At 50.1% G+C, this 12,321-nt stretch overlaps 1 protein-coding gene across 6 annotated transcripts in view; it reads right to left on the bottom strand.

Moving 5' to 3' along the window:
* The window catches only part of WDR37 (WD repeat domain 37), a 608,563-nt gene that overhangs the window by 479,694 nt on the left and 116,548 nt on the right, over positions 1–12,321 (bottom strand). For all 6 annotated transcript variants that reach the window (XM_086941512.1, XM_086941515.1, XM_086941510.1 and 3 more), the window contains one exon: positions 10,506–10,602. In XM_086941512.1, the coding sequence (XP_086797638.1) occupies positions 10,506–10,602 (97 nt within the window). The remainder of the gene's footprint in view (positions 1–10,505; positions 10,603–12,321) is intronic.

Raw genomic sequence — 12,321 nt, 5'->3', positions numbered from 1 at the left:
ATTACCAAACATGACCATGCTCTGTGAAGCCATTATGTAGCTGGACAGCTCGACTTTGCCAATGTCCACTATATACCTTAGAATTGCTTCCCCACACTTAAAAATCCAGAGAATTAGTTTGTAGAGGTGTCTCTGCTCCTGCAGGGGTACCCTCACACTTCTAACAATTCGCCCTGCCTGTAGGCTGTAAGGCCTACCTTAGGGGCGACTTATAGGTTTTAAGTGCAGAGACTGTGATAAGGAAAACCTATCTGAAGTTACATTTCATGCACCATTTCATGCAGGTAGCAATGGCAGACCTGCAGACAGTTTGCATGGGCCCCCATGGGTGGCATAATATATGCTGTAGCCCATGGGAGACACCTGGTTTACCAATGCCCAGGTACCTTAGTACTAAATACTAGGGATTTACAGGGGTACACCAGTATACGAACTGTGGGGTGTATAAAGTACTTACCATTGAATTGAGAAGAGAGCACAGGCACTGGGGTCCCGATTAGCAGGATGCCAATGTACTACAGTCAAAACACACCGAAACCAGGCAAAAAGTGCAGGTAACTGTGCCAGAAAGATCCTACTTTCCTACACAGGTTCCGAACAACCAGGCCTTGAAATCTGATGTTCCTTCATTGCGTTGGCCGACTGATGAGGAGAAGTCGAAATGTTTTGATGATTTTCAACGGGACGAAGGGGACTTCGGACTCCTGGAACAGTCCCAGGACCTTCGTTTTGACCAGGACCGTGATGTCTGCAGATGTCTGCAGATAAGCATTCTGGGCCACTATCAGCTTCAGGCACCGCTCCCTTAAAGCCACGGCCCAATGGCCCCGCAATCGTAGCAAGACTTGGAGTCGTAATTGCACTCAAGACGCACAAGTTACTACTTGTGTAACGATATAGCTGTAAGAGACATTAGTTAGTGATAGATTCCTTACCTTACAATATCCCCAGGCGTCAGACTGGATCCGGAAACTTTTGCGTAGCAGTACCCTTGTGCGTCGGTAGGAGTCGTCTGCGGCTCCGAGTCAGGCGTCGGCGTCGTGGGCGCCGTGATGACGTCGTCGGAGTACTTAGACGCCGCCTCCGCGTGCTGACGTCAGTTCTTAGACACAGCTTTTCCGCGCCAGAAGCGCAGAGCCATGCCAAAAACCAACAATGGTGCCATAAAACTAGGGCCCTGAAAGGGGATGACCTTAACCCTAGATATCGGTTCGCAGAACGGGGAGGATGGGTGGGTCGGTAAGGAATCTATCACTAACTAATGTCTCTTACAGATATATCGTTACACAAGTAGTAACTTGTGCATCTGAAAGAGACACGTTAGTGATCGATTCCTTACCTTAGAATAGATACCCTAGCAATATCATCCCCGTGGTGGTGGGTCTGCGAACCAATAATCACACCAGAAAGTCCTGGAGGACGGAACGGCCAAAGTAGCCGTCTCTCCGGACTTGACTGTCCAGGCAATAGTGTCTCGCAAACGTGTGCAGCGAGGCCCACGTAGCCGCCTGGCAAATGTCCTGCAAGGGCACACCCCGGCCCAAGGCAGTTGTAGTGGCTGCGGCTCGAGTGGAATGAGCCCTAAGCCCAACAGGGGGTTCCTTCTTAGCCAAGGAGTAACACGCCTGGATGCACAAGATAATCCACCGGGAGATGGTCCGCTTGTGCACCGCTTTCCCTTTCTTAGCGCCCGCGTAACCAACAAAGAGTTGATCATCCACCCGGAACTGTTGTGTGCGATTCAGATAAAATGAGAGCGCACGTTTTGTGTCCAGACGGTGGAGTCTCTCCTCCTCTCTCGAGGGGTGCGGAGGCGGAAAGAAGGTGGGCATGGTGATGGATTGCCCAATGTGGAAGGCCGTGACTACCTTGGGTAGGAAGGAGGGCCTCGTCCGTAACACAACCTTGTCAGGATGGACTGAAAGGAAAGGAGGTTTACAAGATAGAGCCTGGAGCTCACTCACTCTCCTGGCAGAGGTGATGGCTACCAGGAAGGCAGTCTTCAAAGAAAGAAGGGGAAGAGGACAGTTGTGAAGTGGCTCAAAGGGAGCGCACATCAGAAACGTAAGAACCAGGTTCAAGTCCCACTGAGGCATCAGGAAGGGAACAGGAGGAAACGTATGAGTGATGTCCTTCAGGAATCGATTAACGATAGGGGACTTGAACAAAGAAGGTTGGTCAGGCAGCCTCAGAAAGGCTAAAAGAGCTGAAAGATAGCCCTTGACAGTGCCCAAAACAGAGCCCTGCCGGGCAAGAGAGAGAAGAAAGAGGAGAACCTCAGAAAGAGGGGCATTGAGGGGATCCACAGCCTTTGCTGTGCACCATGCCACAAATCTGTTCCACATGCAGGTGTATACCGACTTTGTGGAGGGACGCCTGGCTGCCAGAATGAGGTTACAGACTTCAGGAGGCAAGTCAAATGGCCTCAACTGGCGCCGCTCAATCTCCAAGCATGGAGGTGGAGACTGGACAGGTTCGGGTGAAGGACCGTCCCCTGCTGCTGCGACAGAAGGTCCTCCTGAAGAGGCAGACGAACCGGGGGATCGACTGACATACTGAGTAGCTCGGGATACCAGTACCTTCGTGCCCAGTCCGGAGCCACAAGGATGACTTGTGCCCGGTCGTGCTTGATCTTCTTCAGCACTCTGGGCAGAAGTGGTATAGGCGGAAAGGCGTACAACAGACCACAGCTCCACTTGCGACGAAAAGCGTCTCCGAGCGAGTGCCGCCTTGGAAATTCCAACGCGCAGAACTGATGACATTGCGCGTTCTCTTCAGTGGCGAATAGATCTAACCAAGGCTCTCCCCACTGCTGAAAGAGGCCTTGCGCCACGTCCGAGCTCAGACGCCATTTGTGATCCATCGAGCACCGTCGGCTGAGTTCGTCCGCCCTGGCGTTCAGAGAACCTGCCAGGTGTTGAACCATCAGAGTCACGCCCTGATGTTCCAGCCATTGCCAGAGGCGCAGAGCCTCCTGGCAGAGGGTCCACGACCCCACCCCGCTCTGTTTGTTGCAGTACCACATGGCGGTGGTGTTGTCCGTTAACACTTGCACTACACTCCCTCAGACAGACGGGAGGAATGCCTTCAGTGCTAGACGAATCGCCCACAGCTCCAACAGGTTGATATGGAGCTGGGACTCCGCTGGAGACCAGAGGCCTCTGATCTCCGCCTCTACCATGTGGCCTCCCCAGCCCTGGAGGGATGCGTCCGTCGACAACTACGTGCTCCGGTTGGGGAAGGGAGAGGGATCTGCCGTTGACCCAATCGCGGTCCGTGAGCCACCACTGCAGCTGTCTCGCAGTGCCCTTCGAGATCAGGACATGGTCGGACAGGTTGTCCTGATGCTGGGCCCACTGAAACTTCAGGTCCCACTGCAGAGCCCGCATCCGCCACCGTGCGTGATGCACCAGAAGGATGCAGGAGGCCATCAGCCCCAGAAGCCGCAGCGTCAACCTGACCGAAACTCGGGATAAAGGCCGGAAGACCGGAATCAGAGCCTGTATATCCCGAACCTGCTGTTCGGGTGAGTAAACCCGAAACTGCGCCGAGTTGAGAACCGCTCCGATGAAAAGGAGCTTCTGAGAGGGGCACAGGTGTGACTTCGGCACATTGATGGAAAATCCCAGCTGGTGCAGGAGATCCGCCGTAGTCTGGAGGTGGCCGACGACTGTCTGGTGCGAGCCCGCCTTCAACAACCAGTCGTCTAGGTAGGGGAAGACTGACACCCCTAACCTGCGCAGATGAGCTGCGACCACCGCCATCACCTTCGTGAACACCCGTGGGGCGCTGGTAAGGCCGAAGGGGAGCACGGTAAACAAAGTGCTCGTGGCCTACCGTGAACCGCAGGTAACGCCGGTGGGCCGGCAGGACGGGGATGTGGAAATACGCGTCCTGCAAGTCCAACGCTACCATCCAGTCTCCTGGGTCTAGGGCAGCTAAGACCTGAGCCAGAGTCAGCATTTTGAACTTCTCCTTCCGGAGGAAGCCGTTGACGTTCCTCAGATCCAAGATAGGGCGTAGGCCCCCTTTGCCCTTCTTGGGTACCAGAAAGTAGTGGGAGTAGCAACCACGTCCTACTTCTGGCCCAGGAACGCGCTTGATGGCCCCCTTGGCCAAGAGGGCCGAAACTTCCTCCTGCAGGAGCCGCAAATGATCCCCCGATACGCGGTGGTGTTGCGGTGGCATGGCTTGAGGAGTCGTCTCGAAGGGGAGGGAGTAGCCCCTCCGGACGATCTGCAGCACCCACCTGTCCAAAGTGACAGTGCGCCAGTGAGAGTGGTGAAGGCGAACCCTGCTCCCACTGGCGTCACATGGGCCGAAAAGCACGGACTATGAGGGTTTAGAGGTGGATGCCGCGGGGGCAGGTGTGGACTGACTCCGCCTGGTTCCCCGACCGCCTCCGCAGCGGTTTCCACGTCAGCCGCAGCGCTGGACGACAGTCTGCTGGCGAGTGGCTAGCGGCACGTGTGGGGGCGCCCCTTCCCTGGCCACGAAAGCAGCGAAAGGCACCCGAGAGGCCCAAGGACTGGGCCGTAGCCCTGGAGTCCTCAAAGAGCTCAAGCGCGTGGTCTGCCTTGTCACCAAAGAGGCGACGGCCATCGAACGGCATGTCCATAAGAGTGTTCTGGACATCTGCCGAAAAATTGGCGGATCTCAGCCAGGCATGGCGTCTCACCGCCACTGTCGTAGCCATCGCTCTGCCCAGCGAGTCGGTAGTATCCAGCCCAAACCTGATGGAATACTTGGCTGCGTCCCGGCCCTCCACAAGGGCTTGGCCGAGTTTGGCCCGTACCTCCAACGGGCACTCTGGCAGCACTTCCGCCACTGTCTCCCACAGAGAGTGGGTGTAGCGGCCCAAGAGGCATGCAGTGTTGGAAGACCGCAGTCCCAAACTAAGGGATGAGAATATCTTCTTTCCATAATTCTCGTACCTCTTGGAATCCCTGTCCGGCGGGGCGGTCCGGAATGCGGTCTGGGAATTAGAGGCCTGGATGACCAGACTCTCGGGGTGGGGTGGGAGGACAGGAAACATGGGTCGCCCGGAGCCAGGCGGTGGCGTCTGGCCACGTTCCTATCTACGGGCGAACCCGTAGCGGGCCTGGACCAAGTGCCCAAAAGAACGTCCGTCAAGGCCTCATTAAACGGCAGCAGAGGCTCCATTGAGCATGACTGCGGCTTAAGGACCTCTGTGAGGAGGTTAGTCCTCACGGCCGCGACGGGGAGCTCAAGGCCCAAGGCCTTGGCAGCCCTCGTCAACACCACACCATAGGTAGCCGCCTCCTCCGAAGCCACGGTAGGAGGAGAGACAAATCCAGTGTCTGGAGAGGTGTCCAGGCCACTGGCCTCCCCAAGGTCTCCTGCCCAGTCCATATTCGACGGACACTCCTTGGTCAGAGGGTCCTCAGACCCCTCCCAATCCTCCTCATCACCCATCTCCTGAGATTCAGGGTCTTAATTGTATGAGGTCGGTTCATAGAAGTAAAAATCTCCAAACGGCGTCGGGTGCGGCGCCGATAGGTGCCATCCCGACGTCGGAACTGAAGCAAAGGAGGTATCGGGGACGGCGCCGCCCGAGGACGGCGCCGGAGGTGACACCACACGGACCGACGCCGGGGGGGTCGTAAGGTCCACCGGTGACGATCCAGAGCCCGAGGAAGGCCCTGCGGCGCCGGTGCCGCTGTTCCTGCAGCGCCGGGCCCGAGGGCATCGGCGGTGTCGGGATCGTGGGGCCCTGCGGAGCCGGGCCCGAAGGCGCCAGCGGCGTCGGGGCCGAACCACACAACGGCGTCCGGGTCGAAGCCCCCGACCCACTAGGGCCCCCAGACGGGTCCGCTGGGCCCGGAGGCGCCGCGGAGCCCGTCGGAGGAGAAAGGGATCTCATGGCCATGAGGTAACGCTCAATCTCTTCCGGCGTCGCGTTCAGCCCAGGGACCGGAGGGTATGGGGTCGGACGCGGCGCCCGCGACTCCCGAGGAGCCGCGTGGGTGGTGTCACCCGAACCCCCGGCCGCATCGCGCGAGCGTCGGGGTGAGTCAGAAGAGCGATGATGCCTCTTCGACTTCTTGTGTTTCTTACCTGACTACTTGGACCCGGAGGAGTGGTGCCGACTCCCGGAGCGGTGACGGCTCCGTCGCCGCGACCTGTCCCTCGACCTCCCGTGGGACCGGGACCTCACGCGGCGCGGGGCCGACTGCCCGAGTTCGAGCCGCCTGCGGGACCGCTCCCGCCTGGTTTTCCTCGAAAGGGCCTGACAGTCGGGGCAGGCCTCGTCGTCGACGCCCAAACACGTCAGGCACAGGTGGTGAGGATCCGTGACCGACATGGTGCGGTCGCACTCGTCGCAATGCTTGAATGCATCCTTACAGCACCGTCGGAGTCGTACAAGACTTTGAAAAGGATCAAAAAGATCACCAAAAACTTAGTCAAAAATTGACTAGGGTAACTGCTCTTTTCAGATCTGCGCTGGCTGGCGTGGGAAAAAGAAGAACTGCCATCAGCACGCGGAGGCGGCGTCTAAGTACTCAGACGACATCACGGCGCCGACGACGGACACGGAGCCGCAGACGACGCCTACCGACGCGCAAGGGTACTGCTACGCAAAAGTTTCCGGATCCAGTCTGACGCCTGGGGATATTCTAAGGTAAGGAATCTATCACTAACGTGTCTCTTTCAGATACCACAAACAAAAGAGGTGCGGGTCTGTCCCCAACATGGCGCAATGACAGGCGCCACAGGGTTTGTAACCTGTTTTCCTCTAGGACATCCTCGACACAACAGGAGGAAAAAACCTCCCCAAAAAGTAGACAAAATGTCACAAACATTTTCAAAAACTGGCAGAGGGATAGCTCTTCTCTCAGACCAGCGCTGGCTGGCACAAAAAGGACGCACGTTAGCATGCCAAGGTGACGCCTAGATATGGGACTTGGACGTCACTTCCGGCACGAACGACAGAGACGACGTGCAGGAGTACTGTTGACAAAAGATCTTCGAGATACAGTCTGATGCCTGGAGTAAATCAAAGGTAAGGAATCTGAAGCTATAAGTCTCTATTAGATACACTTGACGAACTACACTTCAGGTAGCTCTTCAGTTGGCAGCCACTTTTGCGCTGAGCTATTATGCTCCTACCAACAGGTCTCGTTCACTGGCAGTCAGGAGTGAGCAGGGGATGCTCCACCACGCAGGGGATATTACTCTTTAGTTACACGCATCTTGAGAACTTCATGGCAGCTTGCCAGTCAGGAAAGAAATATGCTTCAACTCCATGGGGTATTCTTTTGTCTGGCTTGGTACAGCAACTCCTAGTTAATCTGTATCTGCACCAGTTTCCTTTTACACTGCTGAAAGTGCATCGTGCGGTCCTAAACACAAGGGTGAAGTCTAGAAAATAGACAGTGCCATCCTTTAAAGGACAGCTTTGCTTTAATCCCTTGCCAACCAAAGAATGAAAGCATGGTCTTTAAGGTAGTTTAGCAGGTGAGCTATTAGCCTAAGTTGATAGAGGCGCAGGGCTAAGTAGCGGTAGACTCAACAAACGGTTGACAAATGTGTGTGACAGAAATATCCAATAGCGTGCTTCTCCATCTTGCCAAGGTTAGTCGATCGACTCTGCTAGACGCTCAATAAAATATTATTTAGGAGAGAATTAGCTTCTAAAATATTCATTCTTCACACATATGCTGCCCAGCGCCATCTCCATTTTGACTTTTTCCTGATGTGTGCTAACGTCATTTGTTAAGTTATTCTGTCAAATCAATGCACTAAGGTGGCTTATCAAGTCATTTTAATTTGATTAGCATGTTATTGTTGCCAATAATTGTTTGCACAATTTTCCGCATGAAGATCAGTAGTGCTTTTGGTTCCAACTCGACATTCTCCGACTCTCGCTTCTTTGTCATAGAATTATGCACAGAGCGACCCCTCGCTCAGCAACTATAGAAGCCTTCTTCTACTATTTTTGGTTACCATTAATCACCCTTAGCTAAGTATACACAGTTAATAAAGGCAATTGCCCATTTATGGGCATTTGTAGAGCAGCCCTCCTTTTCATTTCTTCCCATTCAGTTGAACTGTGTTGGTTGCTTGTTTTCTCAGAGCTCTCCCTCTGCAGCACAAATGAGATATAGAGAATTAGCACCTTTTAGTTGCATTATTCAGTATCTCCCAGGTAGGTGTTCAGTTACCCAATGTAACGTGAGTCATGTAGCAGACCTAAAGACTACAAAATCTGGAAAATTCGAGATATATGCTCATATGTAAACTAGCCTCCTGCCTAACTATACTATGCAATGGGGACCACACCACCTCTTTCCTGTCATTGCAGCATGTATACAGCCCAGTCTAGGACACACAACCCTCTGCACTACCAACTTCCTTCATTCATTCCGGAGGAAGACCAGTAGCTCTACACTCTTATTTTCAGAATCAACAGAAAGAAAGTTCAATGAGATAGAGTCCTTGTTGTAGAGAACAGATTTATTGTTCCTCTTGTTCTGGCCAACACGTGTTTCATCGCAGGGAAACAGACTGCGAATCTTCAGGGCCTTTAGGAAAGAAGCTTTCGGACAACGGCACCGGGACCTACAGGAGGGAGATTGAATATTTTCAGGTGCACCCGCCTAAATACCGGATTCTAGCGCAACAGCTCTAATCTTTTCTCCTCCCGGGGATGTTTTCCCATGAACTTTCCAAGGTTTTACCCGACCACGTTTTCTAAACGCAACAATACTACTTTTGGCCATATCGCTACTTCCGGCTTTCTTTCCTAAAGGCCCTGAAGATTCACAGTCTGTTTCCCTGCGATGAAACACGTGTTGGCCAGAACAAGAGGAACAATAAATCTGTTCTCTACAACAAGGACTCTATCTCATTGAACTTTCTTTCTGTTGATTCTGAAAATATTATTGATGTTGATAACTCACTACTAAACCACAACCAGGACTCACCGAACATTGTGATATCTTCCTAGAGCAGGGGCATTTGTTGTTTTTGTACAAATTAGTGTGGATTTGTGATCCACCATTGAGCGGTTACGAGGGATTACCGCCCGCCCTTTTGCCTGGAGTCTGACAATCAGCGACACGATACCGTGCGGCCACTAGGGAGTGCGCCTGTCCTAGTCTGGAATAGCTCAAACCCTCCCAGTGTATCAATAGCTCTACACTCTTAAGCATCGCTTTTAGGATGTGAGCCGAACTTTGTTGTAGCAGGCCTGACTGTGCAGCATCCTAAAACACCAGCAGTACTCACAGGCACCCAGCCAGCACTGCAATCCGACAGCTGTCCTCGGAATAGCCCTTACCACTGCACCTGCCTCTTCTTGCAGCAAGCCCATTCAAGTCTCCGGAGACGCTTTAAGCCTCTTTTCTGTGTGTTTCGAGAAAGCCTCTCTGTCCATTATATTTCCTACCTCTCCACTCTGGCTCACAGTCTACGGGCCATCAAACAAGTGGTCATTAAACACACTATCCTGGTTCATCCTCCACTATCATGAGGTGGTCCTACAATGTATGTATTCTGTGCCTAATACCTAGAGCTTGTAGTGTAAGATCTCCCTTCCAGTGAGTTGCACCTCAGCCATTACAGTGAGTGCACCTCCATACACTCCTTTTTGGGAAGCTGCATCTTCAAGTAGACTGAACTTTTGCCATTCCACGTTGAAACTTATAAACCTATAACAATCCATGATTTTAGTAAGCTGTATCACTGCTCTAGGCTGGATTCCATAGTTTCCCAATGACTGGTGTTGAGAAGTTGAATATCCCACTGGGAGGGTCTGGTCTCCTATTACCAGTTTATTTCTGAACAGGCTTACTTCCAATCAACTTCCAACCATAGGTGCATCCAGGCACAACAATGTCCTCAGGTAGAATGAAGCATCTCATATACTCTCTACATTCCAGCATTCTTCCAGCGGGGTTACACGCGGAGTAGGAAGAAGATACTGAATGAGATGAGGAAGTCTGAATGAGGGGGAAGCATTTGAAGCAGGTTTAGGATGGGCAACAGTGGGTCTCTGGGCTAAGTGTAAACCTGCTTCTAATGATTCCCCCTCATTCAGACTTCCTCATCTTATTCAGTATCTTCTTCCTACTCCTAATGTACCTCTGCTCCCTCAACTCTCTTTATCTATCAAAGTAGCAATTGCTTCAATTTACTCCCCCACCCCTCCCTCAGCTTACCCTACAAATATACCCAACCACTGCAACCTAGCTGGACCAAAGAGAAGGTTCCCTGACCATCTACATCACCAGAGGGCTAAGGACTTAACAGGGTCATTAACTCAAACTGCTGGACAGCTCATCGCACCCGACTTGGTGAGAGCCTTCATAACCCAACTCGCACCTCAAGATGCACTTAAATTATGACTATGGAGCCATTTTATCTCTGAACATAAATTTCTTGTACCTGTTTAAGTGTTTTGTGAAGAGGAAGTGGTGAAAGCGATGAAAAGGCTGAATATAATTCAATAACAATTTAAACATATAGGCCAATGTACTTACATTCCAAATTTTCAATGTAGAGGTTCTCAAACTCTCGTTCAATTTGCCCAAAAAGTTCCAAAAGTGTATTTCGAATCGGTAAAGGAAGTTTGGAATCCTACATAAGTAAAAGTGGAAACATAGTAATATAAAAATACGCTTTGCATTACCAAAAATCTCAAATCAGTTATAAAAAAAATAGAAATATCTTCAAAAACAGATCTTATGATCTGAAGTTAAATGAAAATACTGAAAGTTTATAGTTTCTAACAGAATACATTTCTATAAACTGCTTTTATAACGAAAAAATGTTTTAACTCAAACATAAAACAAATCATGGCAACAACGGCGAGTTTTCAATAACAGCAAGCAAACAACGTTGATACTTATAGGTAGCACAGTGAAAGTACTAATAGCAGCAAAGAAAAATATGTTAGACTTTCATGACACCACTTAATATAATCTTACTATGCCCAGTGCTACATTACATGAATACTGTAATTTGTGCTCACATTTTAAGCAGAAATACATTAATAACCAACTTCATTACATTTCAGAGCAATTTTCTTCTAGAAACTCAAATATCATAATATCCAATGGAATCACACCAATGGCAAGAAATAAAGTGCTAGCGGAGAGATTTGAATTAGAGATGAAGACAAACAGCAATCGTAATAAAACCATCTCTCACCAATTGATCAGTAGGAATATAAAGTGCATTTTGAAATACATACAATTAATTCAGAAAATAAATATAAAATTGCATTATCTAGGATCTAAAAATTGAGCATGAAAACAAACTAGGAAGATGTAAAATACATGGTACAAAAATTGACTCAGTACGGCAGGTCAACTGGAGACAAAGATAGGCATGTCGGCTTGTCTCTTTTCAAAGTATCTCCTCTCTTCTTGCTGGCAAGGCCATTCTTAAGTCACTTGGTGACCATCTTTCACAGTATGCGGTCGCGGTCTCGCGGTCTCTCTCTCTCTCTCTCTCTCTCTCTCTCTCTCTCTCTCTCCTGTCGTTTAACATTAGTGGTGCGCAGACAACACTATTAGGCTCCTAGGAACAGCTGTGTTCCAATGGTGAGCAATGCTAGGGAAGGTTCCCGCGTGAGATCAGAATGGATTGAAAACAATAGCACAAGCACTGGAGGAGAGGGAAGCATAAGTTACTTACTTGTAATTCTAGTTCTTATTTTTTCGTATTTCTAATGAAATGAAAAAACAAACTGGTGAACCAATGTAAATAGTACACCCGGTACTAGAACAATAGTGACAATTTTAGAACATTAGCAACCTGCTAGCAGGGTGGCATGCACTTTGTTTTTGGAGTTCAAGGGAAATATTTAATTGTCAATACAAATTCAAGATCTGTGAACGGTAAGCAGGGAGATGGACAGGGCTTTTATTAATTCAGAGAGAACTAGGATTACAAGTAACTTTTCCTTCTTTTTATGGGATTCCCTCCGATATTCATAAAAGGTCAATTAGAGTAGAAACCCTACGCACTTTAAAACACACCATTAGGGTATCTGAATTGAATATTTAAGTAAATAAGGGCCAGTTGTATCAAGATACCCTTTCGCGATTCTCAAATAGCGAATTTTTGCGAATCGCTATTTGAGAATTGCTAAATGGTATGTATCTAGAAATTCGCTATTTTTTTAGCGATTTCTTAAAATTCCTTAATTGAGATTAGCAAATTGCTAATCGCAATTAAGGAATAATTTCCCATTCATTTCTATGGGCCAGGAGGCCCATAAGAATGAATGAAAAGTTATTCTCAATTTGCGATTCGCAATTTTCTAATCGCAAACTGAGAATAATTTCAAGG

This window comes from Lissotriton vulgaris, chromosome 10, assembly GCF_964263255.1.
Source record: "Lissotriton vulgaris chromosome 10, aLisVul1.2, whole genome shotgun sequence".
In the NCBI taxonomy this organism is placed as follows: Eukaryota; Metazoa; Chordata; class Amphibia; order Caudata; family Salamandridae; genus Lissotriton; species Lissotriton vulgaris.
Note: the sequence above shows the minus strand (reverse complement) of the source record. Positions and strands in the feature narration are given on the sequence as shown.